Below are 27,223 nucleotides of genomic sequence, written 5' to 3' on the forward strand. Positions count from 1 at the left end.
CCCAATTTTCCTCTCCACTAACTACTATTCTCTGGTGTTCTTGTATTAGGGTTGCCAATCCCCAGGTGGGGGCAGGGGATCCCCCGGTTTGGAGGCCCTCCCCCCGCTTCAGGGTCGTCAGAAAGCGGGGGGAGGGGAGGGAAATGTCTGCTGGGAACTCTGTTATTCCCTATGGAGATTTATTCTCATAGAAAATCATGGAGAATTGATCCACAGGTATCTGGGGGGGGCTGTTTTTGAGGTAGAGGCACCAAATTTTCAGCACAGCATCTAGTGCCTCTCCCCAAAATATCCCCCAAGTTTCAAAACGATTGGACCAGGGGGTCCAATTCTATGAGCCCCCAAAGAAGGTGCCCCTATCCTTCATTATTTCCTATGGAAGGAAGGCATTGAAAAGGTGTGCTGTCCCTTTAAATGTGATGGCCAGAACTCCCTTTGGAGTTCAGTTATGCTTGTCACAGCCTTCATCTTGGCTCCACCCCTAATGACTCCCGGCTCCACCCCCAAAGTCCCCAGATATTTCTTAAATTGGACTTGGCAACCCTATCTTGTATATGTGTTAGTTTAAATTCTATTTGTGTGTATGTTTAAATTTTATTCTTCCTTTATAAATAAAACTCATTTTATTTTACAATGTGGTTCTGGTCATAGGCTCTAATAAGGGCTATCTGGGACTGTCTCCGTAAATATAGATAATGGATCCTGATTTACCCCACCTCTCTCTATACTCTGCCTTTGCAGCTAATTTTCCCCAAATAAAAGATCAAAGGCAAATATTTGTAATTCTGTCAGGGGTAATACAGGTTAGGAAATACCTAGAGGTTTTTGGGGTGGAGTGTCAGGGGAATTTCTTAATTCTAACGAAATTCCCTCCCTTCAAGATATCTTCTGAGAAAGAATAAGAACTCAAGGCTCATATGCTAGTGAAGCAGGAAGGGTTTTTTTATTGTTTAAGAATGAATGAATTCATTCTGATACCAGCCAGATAGAGGGTTTTCCAACAAGCTGGCAATCCTCTACAAAGTAAGATAATCTTTTAGAAGGAATAGGGAAAAAAAAGGCAGGCTCAAAAAATTTGAATGACAGTGTTGAATAGCTGGTTTGATGCATTAGGAGACCGGTAGCAATTAATCAAAGCTCTTTTATTGTGATTACAACATGGTAATAAGCAGGGATCGTTTTGTAGAAAAATAGGTGGTGGAGCTCATCCAGGGGTTATGCAGCTGCACCTACTATTCAATCAACAAGGTAGGTGGGAAGGGGGGGGATGGGGTGCCATCAGAAAGGTTCAGGAGCTGTGCTCCTGTGAGCTCCTGCTGAATTCAAGGCCTGGTGTCTAATAAGAATTGACCACGCAAAATACGAGATCAACGCTGCGGAGATCGCTCTCTCTCTCTTCCGTAAAGTAGCATGAGATTGTTGCTAAGCTACGATGACTACATTCAAAAGCATACTTGATGGGCAGCATGGTGTAGTGGTTAATGTCCAGGGCTTTTTTTGAACAGGAACACAGTTCCAGCTGGCTTTCAGAGGATGTGGTCTAATATGCAGATGAGTTCTTGCTGGGTTTTTCTACAAAAAAAAGCCCTGTGCAAAACAATAGTGATGTCAGGGGGTGTGACCTAATATGCAAATGCGTTCCTGCTGGGCTTTTTCTACTCAAAAAGCCCTGTTAATGTCAGAATAAGATCCGTGTTCAAATGCCCACTCTGCCATATAACTTGCTCCATGATCTGAGGAGGAACAGTGGGATGAAAATACCAAAGCATATGAGCTTTTTCTGAGCGCGTCTAGTTGTTCAAATAGAGGGAGAGAAATAAAAAATACAAAAGCGGGAGGGGGCGCTGTGCAAACAACCACCCGCCGCCCTCGACCGGTCTCACAGACAACTAGCGCATGCGCGCGGAGGCTGCGTGCGCGCTAGAAAGTTTGTCCCTCGTCGCGGCACGTCAGGAGGGTTGCCAAGGAAGAGAGCGGCGGACGCTGAGAAGGAGCTTCACGGTCGTCATGACTTCTACTGCGGACACTCTATGGGAGGACAGGGACGTCCGCTTCGACATCTCCTCGCAGTGAGTTGGTCTTGCGATAGAAGTGGCGCGGGGCGTCTGTTGGGAGCCGTTAAACTGGCGTTCTGATTCTGACGGGTTCCCCAGCTGCGACGAGCAGCGGGCCCTGCGCTCTGTCCGCGACCTGAGGAAGCGTCATTAGCTTGCGAGCGCCCCCTTGTGGCACCGCCAGAGAGCTCCCACTGGACAACCTCCCGACTTAAGAGAGAGAAGCGCTTTTAAGGAGTCTGCGCTTTTCTCTCACAAGCACCTTTTTGTTTGCTGACTGTCGCTAATTTCTTTAATAAACAAAATGAGCGCCCTCTTTGTTTGCTGGTGTCCTGTGCTGCGATTCAGTTCAAGTGAACATCCAAGTCTGCTCGGTATAACGTTCAGCGAGCAGACTTGGGGATAGATAGATATCTAGATCTTTTTATAGTTTGATATATAGATATATCTAGCCAGGGGTGGAATTCTAGCAGGAGCTCCATTGCGTATTAGGCCACATACCCCTGATGTAGCCAGTCCTCTAAGAGCTTACGAGGCTCTGTTTTGTAAGCTCTTGGAGGATTGCCTACATCAGGAGGTGTGGCCTAATATGCAAAAGAGCTCCCTTCTAGAATTCCACCCCAGTATCTAGCTATATTTGTAATAGCCAGTGGCCAGTTACAATAAAGGAACATACATCTAGCTATATGGATATACATTTATAGATATATAAATATCTATATAGATACATTTTTTAAAAGGTAAAGGTGCAAGCACCAGTCATTTCTGACTCTGGGGTGACGTTGCATCATGACGTTTTCACGGCAGACTTTTTACGGAGTGGTTTGCCGTTGCCTTCCCCAGTCATCTACACTTTCCCCCCATCAAGCTGGGTACTCATTTTACCAGCCTTGGAAGGATGGAAGGCTGAGTCAACCTCGAACTGATTACTTGAACCCAGCCTCCACCAGTATTGAACTCAGGTCGTGAGCAGAGAGTTTGAACTGCAGTACTGCAGCTTTTTCAGTCTGCGCCACGGGGCTCTTTTATATAGATATATACACAGACACATAACGGTAAAGTGTAAAGAAGCTGATCAAGCTGTGTGCTTCCCACCAATAAAATCCACTTACTACAGTGCAATCCTATGCAGAGGTACTTGAGTTTAAGCCCATTGAAATCAATATGGAAATTATGTGTGGAATTGCACTGTTAATCACATGTATTCTAGATCCATGTGGGTAGCTGTGTTATCTTCCGTTTCTATCTATCTGAGGCAGTGTGCATGCACATGAAAGTTAATACCTTGAATGAAACTTTGTTCACCATGTACTCTGGAAGTGTATTTTTCTGTATTTTAGAAATTTCCCCCCATAATCATTTAATGGCCATTTAAAAGTCCGTGTGAACATTATTACCCAGTTTGCAGAGTGTATTATCATAGAGGTATGAACTGAAAATGTTTGATCTTCCTTGCTTTTGAATAATGAGTGGTCGCTTAACAATCTAAAATGAATTGTATATCTTTATAGGTGCTAACTTTTAAAAAGGGCTCAGATGGAATAAAGGAGGCATATCATTTACTTAAAAATAAATAGAAAAAATTTCACAGATTAACCACACATGTAGGACATGCCTGGACTAACATAACATGGCTTTGAGCCCTGTCTGTAAGTGAACTACTAACCTGGAAGAAATTGCTAAGAGCCCTGTAAGCCCTTGGAGGATCGGCTACATCAGTAGTGTGTGTCCTAATATGCAGAGGAGTTCCTGCTACAAAAAAAGCCCTGGAGATGGTACATGATTTTCTATTATGTACTGTCATTCTCTGGTTCCTATGCTGCCTTCTGGGAATTAAAGCTGAATCCTGGGTGTAGAAAGATAATTGTGATAGAATAAAATTGCTGATAAGTACATTCTTATCCATCTCAGTAGATGCTTTCAAAGATGTTAAACAACATTTTTCATGCATAGTGGTATTATTGACTTGGAATGTTCACTTTAGAATTTAATCATATAAAAGCAAGAAACAGCTGATATATAGTGTCTGAGAGTTTTAGTTGTTGTTTTTTAGACAAATGAAAATGAGACCAGGAGAAATTCTCATTGATTGTTTGGATTCTATTGAAGATACCAAAGGAAACAATGGAGACAAAGGTAACTTGAAGTATAGACTTCCCTGTTATAAATGCACAGTTTTAACAATGTGAAGTCAGTCAAAGTATTAGTCTGTCTGATGCACTGAATGTTTTTTTTTTCAAGACAGGGTTTTTAAAATTAAACCCACAGATATCTTCCAGTTATGGAAAATGACATTCTACATTTCCAGAACATAGCCTAGTTGCATTTACCTAAGCAAACAGAAAAGCCATCAGTTATTTTTGATGAATAATAAATTTTCTTATCAGGCAGTTTAACACATCACTTTCTCGCATCAGGTAATTATTATTTCATACCTCTGTCTCCCAGTAATGCTGGATAAGCAAAATGCTGAAATGTGTCATATAGCACATTGCAACAGCTTTCTGCCTGTAGTAATACAGTTTGTGTTACAATTGTGGTGTGTTAGTTAATATTTATAACAATTGTGAGCCCTAAAGTCAAGGAGTATGAACAGCAGCTATCACTGCAATGTCCTTCATAGGACAAAACAGAGCTTAGGTGTGTGGTCTACCACTGTAAATAATACCCAGATTTTATTTATTTTATGTAATTTCCTGTCTGTCTTTCATACCAAGGCTCAAAGCAGTTTTCACAATGTAAATCAATCCAATCAATAGGATGATATCTCTAATAAGCAGAGTTTGCAGAAATTTGAAGCAAAGCTGTGGTCTAAACAAAGCATAAGTATTAAACATTGCAGACTATGTTATTACAGAAGAGAAACACAATGTATTTTCCAGTAGCAGTCAATTCTGATGTGTCCTTTGTAAAAATGCTCTCATGAACAATTCTGGCTCAAATAGTTGTGAAATGTCAGGAGCATGTGAGTCTTCCTGACCCCCTCAGGCAGGCCTTTCTGCAAGGTGGGGGCCATTACAGAAAAGGCACATGGAGGCAACATCAGGGGAAGGTCTCAACCTCTGCGCCCTGTTGAGGACCTGGTTGGCTTCTGCTTGAGACAGAATGCTGGACTAGATGGAACACTGGTCTGATCCAGCAGGGCTCTTAGGTATATCTTATGTTCTTATGGGCAGTTGTGGTACCTGCAGAAGGCCCTGCTCAGTTGAGCAGTGTTGTCACAGTGGGATATAGGTGGAGAGGTGGTCTTGCAGTTGTGAGGGTCCAGGCCATGAATGGCTTTGTATGTTATAGCAGTACCTTGAATTGAGCTCAGTAGCTTATGTGCAGCCAATGGAGTGACTGTAGAATGGATGTAATATGTATTTTCTGCCTAGTTCCCAATAATAATAGAGCTACAGCATTCTGCACCAACTGGAAACTCCAAAATGATTTTGAGGGGGAACCTCTATAGAGTGCATTACAGTGGTCTAGTCTCAATGTTACCATGGCACGAATCTAGGAGACCAGATTGGCTAGGTCTGCCAGGTAGGGGGCCATCTTCCAGGCTAAGCCTCGACTCAGACCTTCTTGGCCTGTCTCAGTTTGATTTCTTTGATCAGCCATGCAGTAAAAATATTGAAACCTCTTGCCATACAGCTAATATGAATACAGCTCAGTAGTGATGTTGGATCAGATAGGCTAGATGGATTTAAATACAGGGAGAAAAAGTAAAGGAAAAAGCCAATATAAATAATTGATTTTTTAAAAAATTATTGTTCAGATAACATCTCAAATAAAAGTGTATAAAAATCAGTTGCTATAACTATAAATGTATTAATTTATAACTAAATAGTATAGAGTCAAATGTGTCAGTAGACATGCTCAATATTTACTTCTCTCAGATTATCAAGTGTTAGTTCCCTCTCCCCTAGGTCTGAATAGCATATTGGATGAGATATTTTGCCATCACTTTTGGGAGTCCACAGGTACCTACTGTAAACTACAGGTTACTTTGTTCTGCTTTATTTTCCTTGTAGAGTATTATTGTAATAATTCAGGAAAATGTAGGAGGCAGTACTCTATGGATTAGGGGTGCTGGATAGTGAGAATATGGCCTGACACTGTAGGACTAGACTAGACAACTTTCAGATCGCTTTCAGCTCTTCAGTATTACAATTAACGTGGCTATGAATCATCTAGTGAATGTTTGTTTTTTTATTTCCAGGAAGACTCTTGGTGACAAATTTAAGGATTATTTGGCACTCAGTAGCACTGCCTAGAGTCAACCTCTGTAAGTTCTCTCCCTGTTAATAGATGTTCTGTGTTTCTTCCTGTGGTGGTATATGTTGAAGGCATAAAGATAAGCATTGTTCTTTGTGCAGTAGGTTGGCTGAACGTCAAAGGCACAGCTGGATTGTACAGTTTGTGATACAGCAGGATAACATGTTGATGCAGCTGTAATTTTAGTGTTAGGACAGGTGTTGGTTCTGGGTTAGCCTGTGCCACACTGTTGCAAGTATAACTATGTGCAAAGATGCCAATTGCATTAGTCTTAGAGTAGAGAGACACTTGGCAAGAGATGGTGTGTATATTTGTTTCTGTGTACTTGTATATAGATGAATGCATGGTTAACTGGAAAGAAGATGGTATTTGTTGTGGTTTTAACATTACATTTGGGCTATTGCAGCCAATAGAATCAGACCACACTGATTTGATTGTAATTTAAAGTTGTTACACATTCTATTGCAAAGTATTAAAACTGCTATCTGAAGAGATGTTAACATGATTCTTTCTTAAGAAATAGCTTTAGTTGTATAAAGTTTCTCAAGTACTCTAAAATAGTTCTAAAATATTCCAAGCATCAGAAAACATTGGTGTTTTTAAAAAGAATCTGACTTTTAAAAAAAGAAAAGAAATTATTGCAGTTTTAAATTGTCCTTTGGGTGTTGTGATGTTGCTTCTTTGTTTGTGATAAACTTTACACTATTTTTTTCTTCATAAGATTAATTAATATAAAGAATACTAGTTTAGCATTAGCGTTTCAGTGTTAAGTATTTACAACTCAGAAGTTGTTACAACTCAGAGGTTGTTAACAAACAAGAAATTGTGAATGTTATTCTTTAATTCAGACACTTTGTGTTGGTTAAAGTTAAAGGTTAAAGTTACATTAACTATGTTTTGGGTAAGTAAGCTATTCCACAGGTGGTATATCACCCCTGTTCAACTTAATAAGATTAACGCCACCACTCCCCCTAATTGTTGGAAGTGCGGGACAAAACCAGGCTCATTTTTCCATTTATGGTGGACTTGTAAGCAAGCAAAAGAGTTCTGGCTGAAAATATTTGAGATGCTAAAAAGGATGTTAAACATAAATTGGCAGTTTAAACCTGAAATCATGCTACTCTCCTTAGTAAGGAAGGAAGTCCCTAAGGAGGATGAATATCTCATAATATATGTGTTAACGGCAGCAAGAATTGTATACGCCAGCCACTGGAGACAAAAAGAATTACCAGATTTAGAGGAAGTTATAGATAAAATATTTCAAGCAGCGGAAATGGATATTTTATCGAACATGTTAAAAGGGGTTTCTAAAGCCGAAGCATCTAAAAAGTGGGAAAAATTTTATATTTGGTTAAAGAAAGAGGCAAGATAGAGACAATTAGAGGTAAATGGGAATGCTAGTGCTTTTATAAACAAGAAGAATATTTTGGTTATAAGAATGTTTGGTAAAGTCTGATGATACCACACTCAACCCCATATGGAATATAGGGGGATAGGTTGTACTTATGAGGATACTTACGTTTATATTATGTTTATATGTTGTGAAAACTGTAGGAAAACCTATCTGTTTGTGTTTTGTTTGAGATAATTTGTATTGGATATTGTTCTTTGCAATAATAAACTTGTTTTTTTTTTAAAACAAACAAAAAAAAACCCACTATGTTTTGGGTAAGGAAGATTTTGTAGTACTTTGGAATGGATAAAATACAGCCTAAAACTAATGCATAACAGCATACTGTCTGTGGAGTTCTTATTTCATATTTACTAAACTTATTTTTCTGTCTCCTAATTATTTAGCTGTAGGTTACAATTGCTTCGTGAATATAACAACAAGAATGGCTAATTCTGTAAGTTTAAGAAACAAGTTTTATATTGGTAAAAATAGCATATAATGTGCTATCGCTAAACTTAGGCTTGCCAATCCCCAGGTCCTAGCGGGGGTTCTTCCACTTTCCCAGGCTCCTTCCCGCCCCCAGTCAGCTGACTGGTGGGGGGAAGCCCTGCCCCCAGAGGACCATGTGCCTTTCCACCTCCGGAGGCTTCAGTCTCCGATTGAAAGGCTTCCTCTTGGGATGGTGTGTCTGTATTACTTTGAGGAAGCTGGCAGCAACTCGTGAGTAGAGAGGCCAATCCCTCACTTCAGAGTCGCCAGAAATGGGGGTGGGGGGGAGGGAAATGTCTGCTGAGCACTTCATTATTCCCTATGTGGAGATCGATTCTCATAGGGTATAATGGGGAATTGATCTGGAGGTTTCGGGGGCTCTGGGGGAGCTGTTTTTTGAGATAGAGGCACCAAATTTTCAGTATAGTATCTAGTGCCTCTCCTCAAAGTACCCCCCAAGTTTCAAAACGATTGGACCAGGGGGTCCAATTCTGTGAGCCCCAAAAGAAGGTGCCCCTATCCTTCATTATTTCCTATGGAAGATATTTAAAAAGGTGTGTTGTCCCTTTAAATGTGATGGCCAGAACTCCCTTGGAGTTCAATTATGCTTGTCACACCCTTGTTCCTGGCTCTGCCCCAATGTCTCCTGGCTCCACCCCCAAAGTCCCCAGATATTTCTTGAACTGGACTTGGCAACCCTAGCTAAACTATATGACTTTCCAAGCATTCTTAAAGATGCTTTTTGATCTTCTTAGTAAGTCACGCTTCAGATCATAGTGCAAGTTATGTCAAACTTCACATCTGTCACAGAAACAGAATCATACTGAAACTAGTTGAGATCTTTAAAAATAGATATGCTTTGTGTTGGAAGACTTGTAGTTAGAATGTTAATGTTAATTATGCACTAGTTTATCTGACTGTAGTGAACATTCAGTTACTCACAGGTGTGTATAGAAATATTATATCAGAAAAATATTAAATTAGTGATCATACATAAATATTTGTTTTGTAGACTTATTTTGGAATTACCGAATGTCATACTCTTCCTTTACAGAAGTTAAGAGGCCAGACAGAAGCACTTTATATATTAACCAGAAGCAACGCGACACGTTTTGAATTCATATTTACCAATGTGGTTCCTGGCAGTCCCAGACTTTTTACGTCGGTTATAGCTGTGCACAGGTATTTAAGCTAAAAGTCTTCTTACGGTGCAGTCCTAAGGACACTTTCTTGGGAGTAAGCCCCATTGAATATAGACTGTAGAATTCAGAGTAGACTTGCTTAGGATTGCTCTTTTAGTGCCATTTGGAAGCAAGAGATGTTTACAGAAATGCAATGCTAATGAAATTGGTTTAGTTACATACTGTGTGTAAGTTTACAATTGAAAATGGCATATTTTTCTGTTGGCTTGAATTTTATGTACTTTGCCATTTGCATGGAACATATCTAGCACGAAAGCTTTCTGAAAATATGACAGTTGTTCATTTCATGTGTAAATGTAGTGGACTGCTTGTCTCATATAAGAAGAACTGTGAACTGTTAGTTCTCTTTGTTACATTTGACACATGTTGATTGTTAGAACTTCAAGTTTTGTTTCCTATTTAGGCACAGTGACTCATAAGTATGGTGGGAGAGCCTTCCTTGTCATAGGTCCTTCCACTAGAAGAAAGTTCTACATTTAGATGAGTAGAGTGCTGTGATAAAATGGTTATCTTTTCTGCATTTTGGTGTCCTTTATCAGATCAAACAGATATAATATTGGAACTGAAAGTACAATAAATACAAATTTCAACAAACCCATATCCTGTCATTAGTTGTTTTCAGTGCTGAACACCGTATAATTCATGCTTACTTCAACAATTCCTATCTTCTACATCAGGGGTGTCCAACAGTAGCTCTCCAGATGTTTCTTTTGCCTACATCTCCCATCAGCCCCAGTCAGCATGGCCAATGTCTGGGGCTGATGGGAGTTGTAGGCAGAAAACTTCTGGAGAGCTACCATTGGCCACCTCTGTTCTACACAATGGGCAAACTGCTCTAGATTTGCAGATTTTCAAAGTTCCTTCCCTCCCATTGCTTCTTAAAGAGATACACCCTACTCCCTGCCAGGTGTTGCCAATAGCCAGTCTTAATCCTAAATATATGAGGAAAAATCCAGTTCGTGATTCACTCCTGGTGTATGGGTGTGTTTTAAATCTGTAAATAAACTCTGCTTCTTTTTCCAACAGTATTTGTGTGATGTTTTCAGAGCAATGTGATTTGGATTTATAAACAAAAGTAACACAGAATTTAATATCCTCTTCTGAGTGGCCAAATTTTCAACTAAAGGAGCCTCTCTGACCTCATGCTGAATTCTCGATTAGCGTTCCAAAATGTGTGTCCTGCTTGCACATGAAGGTATGCCAATATATAAAAGACCACAGAACGATGATGTGCAGTGCTGAAAAAACTAATGACAGGATATGGGTTTGTTGACGTTTGTATTTATTGTACTTTCAGTTCTAATATTATATCTGTTTGAGCTGATAAAGGACACCGAAATGTAGGAAAAATAACTGGAAATGCATCTCATTCTTCTTCAGCTTAAGGGAACTTGTTTATCACATCCAGTCTCACAAACGGAATGAACTTTTTATGAACTGACTTTGGGATGTGTGGGACTTAGGACTTGATAGAAATGAAGGAACTTTAATTGTGTTCTGCTTTGATTTATTGTATATTGCTTGGTGTATCTCTTTGAAAGTGATTAAGTCTCCCAAGGGCGTTTCCCAGTTGCCAGAGCTGTTACTGCCAGCTCCACATAATGTTACTGTATAAGAGATTTCTATTAAAGATTATATAATTTGTATGAATAGAATTGGTTTAATGAAGAGAATGTTTGGCGGTGCTCCTCAGGGATAACATTGTATAGTGCATTTATGGAACAGTTGCCCTCTAGTGATTTAAGAGCCAAGTTGTGTGCTGGATTAGCAATCTCCCAGAAGGCATCGTTGTTCTGCTGCATATCAACAGTTCAAAATATACCTCTGTAACTGAATTAAATGAAATGGCATGCTTACTTGCATGAGTTATGCTCATGCATTTTCATAGATGAGCACTGGAGACCAGATGGCAGTCCCTTATATATACTCATATGGACATACTCACTTGGAAATATATCTGCTGAAGGTGAGAGGCACAGGGTGAACTCTGAAGATTGACAGCTGTAACACATAACTAACAATTTTAGTGAAGTGTCTTCCTAAGGGTCATTTACATATAGAGAGACTAGAAAATAGGGGCTATCCCATCTAAACATGCACAGTGACAGAGCTTACTGTTTTATACATTGAAATCATACAGTCTATTGAACAACTCTAGTAAGAGTCAGAAAAATAGATCTATTTTGTAAGAGGTTGTCCATTCTATGACAGTAATATTGATACAGTCAACTTCAAGTTTTATCATTTAGTTGACATGGCAGTTTGCCTTATGTGAGATTTTTTATGTTAAAAAAGCAACATTTATATCTTCATAGGTGAACCAAAATAAATTATCAGTGAATTATATCCAAAGATACCCAGTGCTTTTTTTGAGCAGGAACACACAGGAACACAGTTCTGGCTGGCTTGGGGTCAGGGGTGTGGCCTAATGTGCAAATGAGTTGATACTGGGCTTTTTCTACAGAAAAAGCCCTGGAGATACCCGTGTGTCAAAAGACACTAAACATACCTTAAAATGTGGCTATTTCTTGTGTTCCCATTTCTGGGAACAAACATCCTTGTGTTACTGCTTCATTGTCGTTCCCATTTCTGGATGTGCAGTTTTGTGTGCTTTTCGGGAAATGGAGCTGCTGTGCCATGTCATGAGGGATTCATTTGTTACTAGTATACATTGAGACCAGTATACATTGTTACCAGTATACATCCTATGCAGTTTTCCATATTTAGAAGGTAGAACAGTGCACATGCTTTTGTTTCTTGTGGACAAAGAGAATCCCATAAGCGGTTGTTCTTAGGACAGAATATTTGTAGTGCAATGGAAAAGTGTTGTGTTGGGAAAACTGCATAATTAATTAATTGGGCATTTAAGCCAGAGATGTTCTGCCAGGCCTTTGGTTGAGGCCAGTGATGGTTCTTTACATCTGCCTGGCACCCTCCCTTCCCCCTTCCTGACTGAATTCTAGCACTGTTAGATGTAAGGTACTGTATATATTAATGTGTCTAACTTCAAACACAAAATGACATATAATAATGATTTTAAAAATTGCAAAATGCAACTGATAATGGGTTTTTTTTAAAATGTGAGTTGTCTTTTGTTTTTGTTTTTCTCAAAGCTATGACTTTATTGCTCAGATTATTTTTCAGTACAGCAAAATTAAAAGGGAAAAATATGTTAGTTTTTCATATTTGCCAGTTTGTTTAAACAGTGTGTATGTATCTTATTTTCTAGAGCATATGAAACATCAAAAATGTACCGTGATCTAAAACTGAGATGTGCACTAATTCAAAACAAGCAGTTAAGATTGCTACCAAAAGAACAAGTATATGACAAAATAAATGGAGTCTGGAATTTATCTAGTGATCAGGTATTGTGCAATATAAGAAATACATACTTAAATTGATATTAAGAATGTGCTTTATATTGTCTCCCATCAAATGTGATCAGAGAATTCTAAAATCACTGTGCTAAGTTTCTTACTTCAATACACACATGGTATTGTAAAGTTCAACTGAATGTTCTTCAGACCTTGTGTACTTTTAGTAATATGTTCAAAGTTACATTATGATGCAGAGAAGTGTGTGCGCATTAGATTGTGACTAGTTCAGGGTTCTTTCTCCCTTTTCTTGTTTTTCAGTCATATTTTGAACCCTCCAAATACTGGGAGATCTGAACAAAGGTTGAGGGAGGCTTGTCTGTGGAGTTTGTTTTTTTTTGAAAGTATTCAGACAGCACAACAGCTTTGTGACAGCAGGCATAACTTGCAGTGTCAGGTGCAAATTTTACTGTCCTGTTGTTTGTTCCATGAAGCCTGTGATCTTTGACTCCTGTAGATTCTGCTCAGGGTTTACAGGCGCATTAAAGAACTGGCAGCAGTTTGTAGATGACAGTTGGATAGTTGCGGTGACTGCGCTACAGCATCACTGTATCATGTAAAAGCACTCTTGTAATGTACAGTGAAAGGTTATCATACTGTTCTTACAAAGCATTGGATCGCCTTATGCATGAGGAATTGCTTGAACCCTTCTGTTTTAATTTTAAGCTCTGAATAATGTTAATATTTTACAGAGAACAATCTTGATAATATTAAAATACAGTATACTTAAACAGTTAGACTTTCTCATGTTTTATAGTTGTATCATCACTACTTGCAGAAACATTTACTTCAAATTCTTGCTTGTGGTCTTTGTAGTCCCACATTGGGATTCTGCACTAGGCTAGAAACAACTCCAGAAAATTCTAAAACTTTTAATGAAAAAACTGGTGTATGTAGCGCCTCCCCTTAGGAGGATCCCATCCCTCTGTGTCTACTCCAAGGAGATAGTTGAATACCTTCCTACTTAGTTATCTTCTGACTGCCATACTGTTAGCAGTTCTGTGTTTGCGTGGACAAGCACATACTTTCTGATGGGCATGAACTTTGCCTCTTATGTTTTGGCGAAGCACACAATCCTGATGCCTGTACCTACTATTGAAGATTTACCAAGCAGGCAAGAAGGAACCAATCTACCATTTTTTGGTGTCTTCTTTTAGGACAAACTCACTCGAACTAGTCACACCTATTCTGGTTCAATTGAGATCAGTGCAACTGCCAGAATAACTGTCTTCCATGCTGCCTCCATGCAGAAGCTTTAACTATAGTGGCCACATCTAGGACTGTGGCTCAAGGAGCTGATATCAGTGCTCTGGTATCTGTGCCTTTATCCTGAATTCCTTCTAAGCCACCTATGAGGACAACTGTATTCACACCAACCATGCGAGTCCTATCCATGAGGAATGATTTAAACCAAACCAAAGCATATCTCTTAATCCCTATATCAACTTCCAGGCCTCAAAAACATGGCATGGTCAACAGTAGATGTCTCCACACTTTTTTCAGCGTGCAGGCTCCTCTGGAATTCTGACCCAGAATTGTGCTTTTTATTGTGCAACCACAAAATGGCTGTTGCAGGAGGCAGAGTCAACCACAAAATATAAGGGAGTGAGATTGTGCATAACTGTAATAGTAAACTTTCCAGCACTTCAGGCAGAAGTTACATAACATATAGGGAATACAGTCTTTTCCTGTACTATGTAGGTCCTCAAAACATAAAAAGGTTTCCCTTCAAAGACTATCAAAGTGGATAGCTTTGACGTGAGAGATACCATGAAGAATAAAAACAGGTTATTTACCTGTACCCGGGGCCTTTTTTTGGTAGAAAAAGCCCAGCATGAACTTATTTGCATATTAGGCCACACACCCTCACATTACCATTGTTTCACAAAGGACTTTTTTGTAGGAAAAGCCCAGCAGGAACTCATTTGCATATTAGGCCACATTCCCTGCTTCCAAGCCAGGCGGAACTGCGTTCCTGTGCATTCCTGCTCAGAAAAAGCCCTGCCTGTACCTGTGTTCATTTGTGCAGTCCAACAACCCTCCTTGCATCCCTGCTGCTGACCTCTGTTCTTTCTCTTTGGAAGTGTTAATTGTACTAGTGTTAAGGAACTCAGTGGGAAGGCACTTGCCCCTTCCCTTGGAACAGGTACAGAAGAACAATAACTTCTGTTGAGAAGGGTATTTCAGCACTAATGTATGGCCTGGAGTTCTAGAATTTTCTTGATTTGGTCCTGCCCCATCACAAAACCTATATGAATGACTGTAGAGGTGGCCACTCAAATGATAATTACAGGTAAGCCTCCGTTTGCTGTCTCTTTTTTTGAAATATGAGTTATCAGTTCCCATCAGCAGAAGGAGGAGTCAGTTTTATGTTGTGTTGTGTTGGGGGAAAGCTGACAGGAGATGAAATGTCTCTGGTTCGGGAGGACTCGTCTCAAAGAGATGAAGGGTTGGCTGCTATTTTTCTACCGGGTAACGGATCAGAGTTGTCCACTGTGATGGTGACAAACAGTATGGACTGTCTGCCAGAGTCTCGAGGCGGCAGGAGGAAGGTGGCGGGCCTAGCTTGCCTGGGAAATTATAGATGTTTGTATGCAAATGCTAGAAGTGTTCAAAGTAAAATTGGTGAATTGGAATGTTTAGTGTTGGGAGAAAACATAGACATTGTGGGAATTTCAGAAACTTGGTGGAATGAGGAGAATCAGTGGGACACGGTGATTCCTGGATATAAGTTATATCGGAAGGATAGGGAGGGAAGGGTTGGAGGTGGGATGGCTCTGTATGTCAGAGAGGATATACGGTCCAGTAAGACTGAGGTCAGAGAATTAGATTCCCTTTTAGAAATGCTTTGGGTTGAAATAGAGGACCCAAAAGGAAATGTAACTATGGGAGTTTGTTATCGCCCACCAAATCAAAAGAGAGAGGACAATTATAATATGATGGAAGGCTTAAAGATAGCGGCTAAACGTAAAAACTGTGTCGTAATAGGTGATTTTAACTACCCGCAGATTGATTGGGTCAATATGTGTTCTGGTCGAGAGAAAGAGATTGAGTTTCTTGATGCTCTCAATGACTGTGCTATGGACCAGATGGTCTCAGAACCTACCAGGGGTGGGGTGATCCTGGATTTGGTCCTAAATAATGCTCAAGACTTGGTGAGAGATGTAAAAGTGGTTGCGCCACTTGGGAGCAGTGACCATAATGTTATTGATTTCACCGTTTGTATAAATAGGGAGTTGCCCAAAAAGACTGCCACAACCACGTTTAACTTTAAAAGGGGTAAATTCATTGAGATTAGGAGGCATGTGAGGAGGAAACTGAAAGGAAAGGTAAATACAGTCAAAACCCTTGGGGAAGCTTGGAGACTATTTAAAACTGTAATCCTAGAAGCTCAGATAAAATACATACCACAAGTTAGGAAAGGCACAAACAGGCATAAGAAAAGGCCTGCATGGTTAACAAACAAAGTAATGAAAACTGTAAAACGTAAGAAGGACTCCTTTAAGCGGTGGAAAACCAGTCCAAGTGAGATTAGTAAAAGGGAACACAGGCTGTGGCAAATCAAATGCAAGACTGTGATCAGGCAGGCAAAAAGGGACTATGAGGAGCATATTGCAAAAAACATAAAGACCAACGATAAAAATTTCTTCAAATATATTAGAAGTAGGAAATCAGCCAGGGAGGCAGTGGGGCCCTTGGATGACCATGGGGTAAAAGGTTTACTGAAGGAGGATAGGGAAATGGCTGAGAAGCTGAATGAATTTTTTGCCTCTGTCTTCACTGTGGAAGATGAGAACTTTTTGCCCACCCTAGAACCACTAATTTTGGAAGGGGTGTTGAAAGACCTGAGTCAGATTGATGTGACAAAAGAGGAGGTCCTACAACTGATGGATGAATTAAAAACTAATAAGTCACCAAGAGTTCTGAAAGAACTCAAAGTTGAACTTGTGGATCTTCTAACAAAAATCTGTATTCTTTCATTGAAATCTGCCTCCGTTCCTGAGGACTGGAAGGTAGCAAATGTCACCCCCACCTTTAAAAAGGGTTCCAGAGGAGATCCAGGAAATTACAGGCCACTCAGTCTGACTTCAATACCGGGAAAGTTGGTAGAAAGCATTATCAAGGACAGAATGAGTAGGCACATTGATGAACATGGGTTATTGAGGAAGACTCAGCATGGGTTCTGTAAGGGAAGATCTTTCCTCACTAACCTGTTACATTTCTTTGAGGGGGTGAACAAGCATGTGGACAAAGGAGACCCGATGTTGTTTACCTTGACTTCCAGAAAGCTTTTGATCAAGTTCCTCATCAAAGGCTCCTTAGAAAGCTTGAGAGTCATGGAGTAAAAGGACAGGTCCTCTTGTGGATCAGAAACTGGCTGAGTAATAGGAAGCAGAGAGTGAGTATAAATGGGCAGTCTTTGCAGTGGAGGACGGTAAGCAGTGGGGTTCCGCAGGGCTCGGTACTGGGTCCCATGCTCTTTAACTTGTTCATAAATGATTTAGAGTTGGGAGTGAGCAGTGAAGTGGCCAAGTTTGCGGATGATGCTAAATTGTTCAGGGTGGTGAGAACCAGAGAGGATTGTGAGGAACTCCAAAGGGATCTGTTGAGGCTGGGTGAGTGGGCGTCAACGTGGCAGATGCGGTTCAATGTGGCCAAGTGCAAAGTAATACAGATTGGGGCCCAGAATCCCAGCTACAAATACAAGTTGATGGGGTGTGAAGTGGCAGAGACTGACCAAGAGAGAGATCTTGGGGTCGTGGTAGATAACTCACTGAAAATGTCAAGACAGTGTGCATTTGCAATAAAAAAGGCCAACGCCGTGCTGGGAATTATTAGGAAGGGAATTGAAAACAAATCAGCCAGTATCATAATGCCCCTGTATAAATCGATGGTGCGGTCTCATTTGGAGTACTGTGTGCAGTTCTGGTCGCCACACCTCAAAAAGGATATTATAGCATTGGAGAAAGTCCAGAAAAGGGCAACTAGAATGATTAAAGGGCTGGAACACTTTCTGTATGAAGAAAGGTTGAAACGCTTGGGACTCTTTAGCTTGGAGAAACGTCGACTGTGGGGTGACATGATAGAGGTTTACAAGATAATGCATGGGATGGAGAAAGTAGAGAAAGAAGTACTTTTCTCCCTTTCTCACAATACAAGAACTCAGGGGGATTCGATGAAATTGCTGAGCAGTCAGGTTAAAACGGATAAAAGGAAGTACTTCTTCACCCAAAGGGTGATTAACGTGTGGAATTCACTGCCACAGGAGGTGGTGGCGGCCACAAGCATAGCCATCTTCAAGAGGGGTTTAGATAAAAATATGGAGCAGAGGTCCATCAGTGGCTATTAGCCACAGTGTGTGTGTGTGTGTGTGTGTGTGTGTGTTGGCCACTGTGTGACACAGAGTGTTGGACTGGATGGGCCATTGGCCTGATCTAACATGGCTTCTCTTATGTTCTTATTTGTTTGTAAAATTTTGATTGTTGGCTACCTCAAGCATTTTTATTTAACTAGTTTGATTTGATTTATTTATTTATTTATTTATATTTACATTTATATCCCGCCCTCCCCGCCTAGGCGGCTCAGGGCGGCTAACAACATTTCACATATTTAACAAAAGATAAAACTTTAAAATTTAACAATTAAAGAAATTAAACATAAAAACCAGTTAATTAAGTTAAAATAATTAAAATACATGATTCATTACATAGAATAAATCTGGCAGCAATAAACTTGTTTGGCGCTGGTTCTGCCAGTTTAGATGGTTCCATAGTCGTATAATAGATGGCGGCTCCTTATTCTTGGCAACTCAGCAGATATCAGCATAGGCTTGTCTAAAAAGAGCGGTCTTGCAGGCCCCGCGGAACTGGTCAAGGTTCCGCAGGGCCCGCACTTCCTCCGGAAGCTGATTCCACAGTACAGGAGCCGCGGCTGAGAAGGCCCGAGTTCTGATGTTTTGAAGTTTGACCTCTCTCGGCCCAGGGATAGTCAATTTATTTTTGCCCATCGACCTCAGTGCCCTCTGGGGTTCATATGGGGAGAGACGGTCCCTTAGGTAGGTTGGTCCTCGGCCATATAGGGCTTTAAAGGTAATAACCAACACTTTGTACTGGACTCGGTAGGTAATTGGCAGCCAGTGCAGTTCGCGCAGTCCCGGCCGTATGTGCTCCCATTTCGAGAGCCCCAATAATAGCCTGGCCGACGCGTTCTGCACCAGCTGCAGCTTCCGAGTCCGGCACAGAGGTAGCCCCAAGTAGAGGGCATTACAGTAGTCCAGTCTTGAGGTGACCGTTGCATGGATCACTGTTGCGAGGTCGCGACGCTCCAGGAAGGGGGCCAGCTGCCTTGCCCGCTTCAGATGGAAGAATGCTGACTTGGCAGTGGCTGCTATCTGGGCCTCCATTGACAATGAAGGCTCCAGTAAAATGCCCAAACTCTTTACCTGGCGCGCGGGTTTCAATAGCGCGCCGTCGAAGGTTGGGAGAGCTATTTCCCCTCCTAGAGCGCCGCGATCCACGCAAAGGACCTCTGTCTTCGCTGGATTCAACTTCAGCCCACTCAACCTGAGCCACGTCGCTACAGCCTGTAAAGCCCGATCTAGATTCCCTGGGGCGGAGCCGGGCCGGCTGTCCATTAGCAGATAGAGCTGGGTGTCATCAGCATATTGATGGCAACCCAGCCCAAACCTCCGGACAATCTGGGCAAGGGGGCGCATATAAATGTTAAATAACATTGGGGAGAGAACTGCCCCCTGAGGCACCCCACAATCAAGTGTGCGCCTCTGGGATCGCTCCCCCCCAATAGCCACCCTTTGTCCCCGACCGGAGAGGAAGGAGGAAAGCCATTGCAAGGCCAACCCCCCAACCCCTATGTCGGCGAGGCGGCACTTTAGTAACTGGTGGTCGACTGTATCAAATGCCGCCGACAGGTCTAGTAACATCAGTACCGCAGTGCCGCCCCGATCCAGATGTCGCTGGAGGTCATCTACCAAGGCGACCAGCACCGTCTATATTCTTTGTTATTGGAATAACAAAGAATATAGAGTTAAAAGCAAGGAAGAAGAAACAGATTCCAAATGGTAAAAATATGTTGGTAGGTGACTTTAGCAAACTAGCCTCTGTGAGCATATTTACTAAGAGGTGGGATATAAATAAATAACATTTTTTGAAGAATTACATAGGAATACTAGAGTTTTCCATACAGTTATATCATGATTTACCCAACAAGTTTGTTTATATTTAAATGGTTACTATAAAGATTGATGTGTTAGTTATATATAAATGGATGAGGCCTGGCCAGTCCAAATAAGTTTTTACTTGTCTTCTCTTGCTTCTAGGGAAATCTGGGTACCTTTTTTATTACGAATGTGAGAGTAGTTTGGCATGCTAATATGAACGATAGCTTTAATGTCAGCATACCATATCTACAAATTGTAAGTACCATAACATTTCAATAAACATTTAACTATAATATTAATGTAATATGAGTTACTTCTGAAATTATGTATTATCTTCTCTATGTAAAAACTAGGGTTTATATGGCAGAGATCTATAAACGTTTGACAGTATTAACATGAGCAGTGTTTGGTACCTTCTCTGGTGGTTGAAATGTAGTTTTTTTTAGCTGAGTTGTGGTGGGGAATGGGAGAACATTTATCTTCACCTTGGCCTTAGTTATTGCAGGGCCGTGGGTCAGTCATCAGGATAAAAGCTTCTGGTTGCTACTGCTTACCTTTGATACACATCTTATTCTGAATGACTTGGCCTGTGGACTGCATTACTTACAGTGCAGTGCTAAGAATAATTCTTGGGAATAAGCCACACTGAATGACCTGGGTAGGATTCTGGAGCAGATCTGATTCAGATGACTCACTAAACGTTGCCTTAGTAGACAGTCCATAATGCAGTATGATGAAGCTGGTGGATTAGTGATTTTCTGCTGGGTAGGGCTGTAGGGTTGTGAAGAAGAGGATATTCTTTCCCCCCAGATCAGCAATCAGGCTATTCTGAACAAAAATATATTTGTGGCACTATCCTAAATGTAGTTTGGCTTCATGTACATCTTTGCATGAGTCCCCAAGCTGATACTTGAGTTTGAGATTTTGACACACAGCTCATATTTTTAACTGTTGCAGTGCACTAACTCTCTTTAAAAACTTAAGTTATTTTATTTGATGTCCGTAGGACTTTAAATGCTGCCCCATAGTTGTTTCTGATCATAGGCATACAGTGTATGATGATGTACTTCTCTGCTAAGAATTTATACTTTTACAACTATAATGATAATGATAACTTCTGAAGATAATTACAATTCAGAAATTCATATTGTAGTTAGTTCTTGTAAGAATCATATTTGAATGTCATTTCTTAACAACAACAAAAAGTTCCCTCATGTTTTCACTTTGTTACCAGCGCTCAGTAAAGATCAGAGATTCAAGATTTGGCTTGGCACTTGTCATTGAAAGCTCTCAGACGGTAAGGAACCCTAGTAATGTATTTCATTTCCTTCAGCTTTTTATCTCCATGTGAAACACCAGTAAGCTGTTTCTTGCATTAAGCACCTGTACTTTGTGACATTTAGCCTCAAGGATTTGTTGATTAGGATGTCATCATAGCATGGCAGACAGCTGAGCTAAGATTGTCCTGAATACTGACCATGATAAATGACCACCAGGTGATTCACCAGGTCTCTGAATGAAACAGTAGCAGGTCAGCTTAGTCACATACTATTTTTGAGTGCCTTTCTAGTGAAAGTTTAGACTTTGGAATTGTTAGCTCCTGAGTAGTTCTCTTGAGTATGGCTATTTCAAAATAAATTTCTTCAGAAGTAGTTTGGAAAGCAGCGTTGCTCAGTACTTTTTCTAAGACAAATGAAGTATGTAAAAACAGCTTTAAACCAGGATTTTTGGTCGTTTTTAAATTATACTGTCATTAAAATACTAACCACTTAACAAACATGTTTTGAAAGATCATAACATACCTCCCTGCTGCAAAACCCACTGTATTTACTGAATTTTGGATAATCCTACTGTTGGATATGTTTTATTGTCACATATTACTGTTTTGTAGACTGGAGGGTATGTCCTTGGGTTTAAGATCGACCCAGCTGAAAAACTGCAGGAAGCAGCGAAGGAAATAAATTCAATTCATACAGTCTATTCCGTTAATCCTATATTTGGTGTGGATTATGAAATGGAAGAAAAGGTATTTCAGCTTAGTCTTCATTTTGAGAATTAAACTGGCTTCTGTAATAAAACTAAGGAATAAAGTTAGATGGTAACGTTTGCTTTCCTTTGTTAATTTTCAGCCTCAGCGCCTAGAAGACCTGACGGTGGAACAGGTACAAGATGATGTTGAGATAGAATCAGAGGAGCCCACAGATGCTTTTGTGGTAAGGATCTATAGAAGAATAAGAATATCTTGTGGAGAAATGCCATCCCCCATAGAATTTTACCCCAATATCTCAGCCATTGTGATTGCCCTCTGTGAATCAGAGCACAGCTGCAACCTTATGGCTGGTAGGGAGGGAGAGGACTGGAGGGCTGAACCATCAAACTCCAAGCACTGAGTAATGTAGTGCTTGTATATGCTAATGGATGTGACCAAAGCAGCACAATGACTTACCATCTCACACCTTGCTAGGATGTCCTACCTGAGGGAAACAGACCACAATGAGCCAGATGGCTACATAGCAAAACCCTTCTTTTTGAAGCAGAAAAGGATTGATGATCCCAAGGGTGAAGGGAGGCGGTGGCGGTGGAGACTTGGGGTGGCTATGGATCATGGTGGGTTTTTTCCCCAGGCCTCCCAGAGAAGGGAGGAATTAGATATGTTCCTTCACATATCTAAACCTGTTCAGAACTTATCTAGTAGCAAGTCCTGTTGAAATCAGTATCTTTTGAGAGGGATAAGGTTGCTTATTTAATATTTTTGATCTGTGGGAAGATATTTCTAGGTTTTTAAAAATCGAATATAAACTCAGATGTGCCAGGGATAGAAAGCTGTTTAGAATATATGGTTCTTAAAATTTATTTAACTCTCAGTTTTGAAGATTTTAAATAGTTTATTAGAAAGGCTTTCATTTGAGCTAGCCATTATCTTAGGTAGTATTATTCTTCTGGGGTTGGATCCAAAAGCTGTCTTCCACTGCAAAAAAGTGGCAGTTTTTTATTCCCCCCTCCCATTAGAGAATTCCTCCACCACCAACCCACACCACAGTTCCTTGTGCCTTGAAGCAGCGTTTTGGAGAGCTCATTGCGAGGGAGAAAAGAGGAAATTCTGTTCTGTCGGCAGAGCTCTGCTGATGGTATTTTGGATCCAACTCACAGTTGAGAACTGTGAAATTGCAAAAGTGAAAAGCATTCTCAAAACCTTATTTGTCAGAAACAAGTTGAAGTATAAATAATATGCCGTTCCCCAAAGGTTTGTTATGCTAAACATCAATTCTGCTAATGACAACATTCCCAGTTACTTTTTTAGGTGACAAAATATAATTACATCTATTTTAAGCTTCCTTTGGTACAATTTGAAAATATCTTATGAGTTTGCTAAAGACCTTTAGGTTCCCTACTTTTTATTAAGGAGGGGGAACACCTTGTAGATATTGCCCTTTTGAAGCTTGTAATATTTGCTTCACATTCACCTAAGGAAACAGGAAGAAGGAGATACCTCTGAGAACTGGAAAAGAAGAGGTACACAGTATCAGAGGTTACAAAAAGTCAGTAACAGTTACTATAAAAAAAATCCAAAGACTGTCAGTTTGTAAATAAAAGTTAACTTCTGTGGAAAATCCCAAAAACAAAAGTGTTAATAGTGAAGCAGTTTGAATAAGTCATTGTATAAATAATATAAATGGCCAGGCAGTATAAACAGTAAAACAGTCTAAAACAGTCAATGTATGAACATTACAAGCAGTAACAGTTCACTGGCTGATTGTTCTATTTTGATATTTTCTTCTTCAAATCTACTTTGCTGTATTTAATATGTGATCTTGTTAATCTCATGTCTATACATTCTGCCTGTTTCTGTCAGCCATTACAGAGGGAATTAGTATGCATAAACAAATCTGTAACAAATAATGTAACAGACAAACAAGTTAGTGGATTTCATATACAAAAAGTGAAATATATGAAAAAATATATAACAGGAAAACTTAACAACCTCACAGTAGGAGTCCAAAAAGTCATAGATTCAGATTTGCAGTCTTGATAACAATGAAGCCGAAGTTAGAGCCGGTTGCATCAACCAAACTTATATGTGGGTTGGGTAGTAAATGTAAGCACCAGTCATTTTCGACTCTGGGGTGATGTTGCTTTTACGTTTTCATGGCAGACTTTTTACGGGGTGGTTTGCCATTGCCTTCCCTAGTCATCTACACTTTCCCCCCCAGCAAGCTGGGTACTCATTTTACCGACCTCAGAAGGATGGAAGGCTGAGTCAACTTGGAGCCAGCTACCTGAACTAGCTTCTGCTGGGATTGAACTCAGGTCATGAGCAGAGGGTTCTGACTGCAGTACTGAAGCTTTACCACTCTGCGCCACAGGGCTCTCACGGGGTTGGGTGCCCATCCTTAAAAGGCCAGCAGAACATACAAACATCCGTCCCATTGACATATGTTGATGTGAGGCAGAACCCAAACAAAATACAATGTCCCAAAGTATACAAAAGCAGAAAAGTCCCAAGTATTCATTAAGACCATGTGGAGACTGTGAGTTCAAAGTAAAAATCCAAAAGGCCTCTCTGTAACTGTGGCAGGTGTTAATTAGGATTGAAATAATATTGGCCATTGATTAATAAAAGATTGGAATTAACTGATTAGGTCTAAAGGGGGGGTAGAGACGAGCTTAGCTAGAAGTACAAGTTTTAAGGCACAATATGTTTATGCTTCAATATGAAATCTCCCTGTGCCTAACTAATGTCCCCCGCCGGGGGTGAAGAGGACTTGGCAACCTTAATTGTATCTTGTCAATAGCCCAAAATCAGTGGGTTGATGATGCCTTTCCAGAAAATGGGCTGCTAAAGGAACTTGAAGATTGCAATTCCTGATCTTACTACACAGTGTTCAGAGAGTCTTTTTCTCAAAGGATGTATAGTTGTACCCAGGGGCAGATAAGAATATGAATAACACAAGAGGATAGGCAACTAGAAAAATTGTTTAAAGTGAAAACCTTTTTAGTGGAAGGATGAATAAAAGTTTTAGTCTGAATTGCCTGTTGGCATGTATAAACATGTATATAGATAGCACTTTGGTTGTCGTTGTTGGTTTTCTGCTTCTTACAGATTAACAAGGCCACACACTAGATATAGCAAAGTAGTTCTGAAGACAATGGAACAATCAGCTGGTGAATTGTTACTGATTTTTCTCATTCACCTGAGACATCCTCCTATTCTGTGCTGCTTCTAATTCTCAGTCCTAAACTTTGTTAACGATTCTTATGTTTTCAATAATTTTGACATCTGTATTATAGATGTGTACCAGACTGAAATCAGCACTTCTAAACTCAGAATTGTTGTAGGCTATGTGTGTATTCGAATTAAATTCTCTCAATTATAGTTAAAATTAGCTTGACTGAAAATGGATAGAAATCTTCATATTTACCTTGTTAATACTACATCAAAAAGAAAAAATGGTTGGATAAATTACAAAATGGAGGTATTCTGGTTAAATTAAAGCTAGAAATAAAGAGGTGGGATATGGTTTACAACCCAATTTTGGATATGGAAGATAACGGCAGGCTTTTCGGACTGTTAGATTTGGTGTCTGTGGATGAATGTAGCAAACTTTTAATGATGAACTGTGAAAATAATGACTCAGTTTCTTTTTAAGGTTTGTAATATTTTGTTACTTTTGTATTGTAGGCTTATTTTGCTGATGGTAATAAGGTAAGATTGTTTTTATTTTAAATGAAATTGAATGCTACATTAGTTCATAATCCACAATTTTAACTTTGTTTCCTTGCATCTTCTCTGTGCCTTCCTCATTTCTTGAAAAAAGCAACAGGATCGTGCGCCAGTTTTTTCTGAAGAGCTTGGACTGGCAATAGAAAAACTGAAGGAAGGATTCACCCTGCAAGGACTCTGGGAAGTAATGGGTTGACAGTAATTTAATGAAATGCATAGCCAGTAAAAGTCATACCTCAGTACTTTTTATAAAGCTTCTACTCCTACCTGTGTTACAGAGATTATTAATATATTTTAAAATATTAAAAGAGATTATGTACAGTGTATAGTTATAAGAAGATATATTTATAAAATACATATTAATGCAATGCGTTTATAAATTTTCATATAGTGCTTTTAACGCTTACATTTTTATTTGCTTAATTAGGACGTGTGTTGATTTGCTAATGACTATAAGTATTTAAGGAAACAAAATGGAAAGATTTGTATTTCTAAACAATCACTGTCACTGTGACGTAGAATGTCTTAGCAAGTATTTTCCAACTGTGACTTAATCGTTAAATCTTATTCTTAGCTCATTCCACTAAGGTACAAGACATCCTGTTATTTTGGAAGCGTGCTGGGTCCCAGCCTGGAAGAGGCTTTTATGAACTCTGTCAGCAGTTTGACAGATTTTGCTCTTTGTATTTGTCATAAGCATCACATACATTGTATGTAGCCATTCTCTTTTTATCTGTTCAGAGTAGTTTTTTGCTCTTTTTCTCAATTAGTTTAAACTTAAAACTGTTTTGACCATATTAGCTGATTCTTCTTTGTCAGTAACAATGAAGCTACCAGTCTGTATTCACCGAGGTGGGTGGTAACTAAAGTGTATGTCTCGTTTTGTTTATTGTATCATATTTTTCTGTGTTCTACTGCATTCAGAAAACATACTTAACATATTAACTTGGAAATAAATCTAACTGATTTAAAATCATTTCTAAGTAGACATGATTTATTATTTGATGGTAAAATTATTTAGAAAGTCTCTCTTGAATTTATCATTTGTGAATCAGATCACTGGGTGCATGGTGGAGTCACCCTGTTTGGTTCCTTCCTCAATTCTGGGGCTTCTTTCTGGATTTTAGAAAGATCTGTCTTGTCTGTTCATTGCTCCAGTTTCTGAATTTAAGGATCTACAGATTTGGCAGTGTTGAGTGTTAGACAGAATTGAGAATGGAAAACTGCCACATTTCAGAATTTGGTGACTTTAACCTACTGGATTGTAATTTACCAACATTTCTACTTGATCTTGTTAAATTCTCTTCTCCCCTGCAGCCTACATCCTATGTGACTTTTGGCCATGTGGGTCCCTCAGTCCCCAGCATCACTCCCAGTGATCAGTCCTCATCCTCCCACTTATGCCATTAAGATAACTGGTAGAATACAACTCATTGTTGTTGACCTTGGCCTTTGGGCAAGCCCCCAAGCAAAATCAATACATTATATATCAAACAGTATTCTATGTACTATAATTCATTTAAAAATTCCATCACAGTTTTGTTTTCTA

The 27,223-nt window shown here is 39.8% G+C and overlaps 1 protein-coding gene across 1 annotated transcript; it reads left to right on the forward strand.

Annotated features, from left to right (window-relative positions):
• The first annotated feature begins 1,909 nt into the window (after nucleotides 1–1,909).
• BBS5 (Bardet-Biedl syndrome 5) lies at nucleotides 1,910–26,650 on the forward strand. Its single transcript, XM_060257235.1, has 12 exons — nucleotides 1,910–2,069; nucleotides 4,108–4,190; nucleotides 6,262–6,327; nucleotides 8,115–8,164; nucleotides 9,254–9,381; nucleotides 12,631–12,766; nucleotides 20,112–20,207; nucleotides 21,187–21,249; nucleotides 21,844–21,978; nucleotides 22,082–22,165; nucleotides 25,633–25,656; nucleotides 25,769–26,650. Exons 1-12 carry the CDS (start codon nucleotides 2,008–2,010, stop codon nucleotides 25,868–25,870), a joined length of 1,029 nt encoding a protein of 342 aa, XP_060113218.1. The 5' UTR covers nucleotides 1,910–2,007; the 3' UTR covers nucleotides 25,871–26,650.
• The last annotated feature ends 573 nt before the right edge of the window (nucleotides 26,651–27,223 follow it).

This window comes from Heteronotia binoei, chromosome 16 (assembly GCF_032191835.1).
Source record: "Heteronotia binoei isolate CCM8104 ecotype False Entrance Well chromosome 16, APGP_CSIRO_Hbin_v1, whole genome shotgun sequence".
In the NCBI taxonomy this organism is placed as follows: Eukaryota; Metazoa; Chordata; class Lepidosauria; order Squamata; family Gekkonidae; genus Heteronotia; species Heteronotia binoei.

What these genes read in the sequence shown, in the direction of transcription:
- BBS5 (XM_060257235.1), top strand. Translation starts at nt 2,008, where the DNA reads ATGACTTCTACTGCGGACACTCTATGGGAGGACAGGGACGTCCGCTTC. An exon ending in GCATACCATATCTACAAATT is followed by an intron (nt 20,208 to 21,186) that starts GTAAGTACCATA and finishes CTTTGTTACCAG; the next exon opens with CGCTCAGTAAAGATCAGAGA. An exon ending in ATTATGAAATGGAAGAAAAG is followed by an intron (nt 21,979 to 22,081) that starts GTATTTCAGCTT and finishes GTTAATTTTCAG; the next exon opens with CCTCAGCGCCTAGAAGACCT.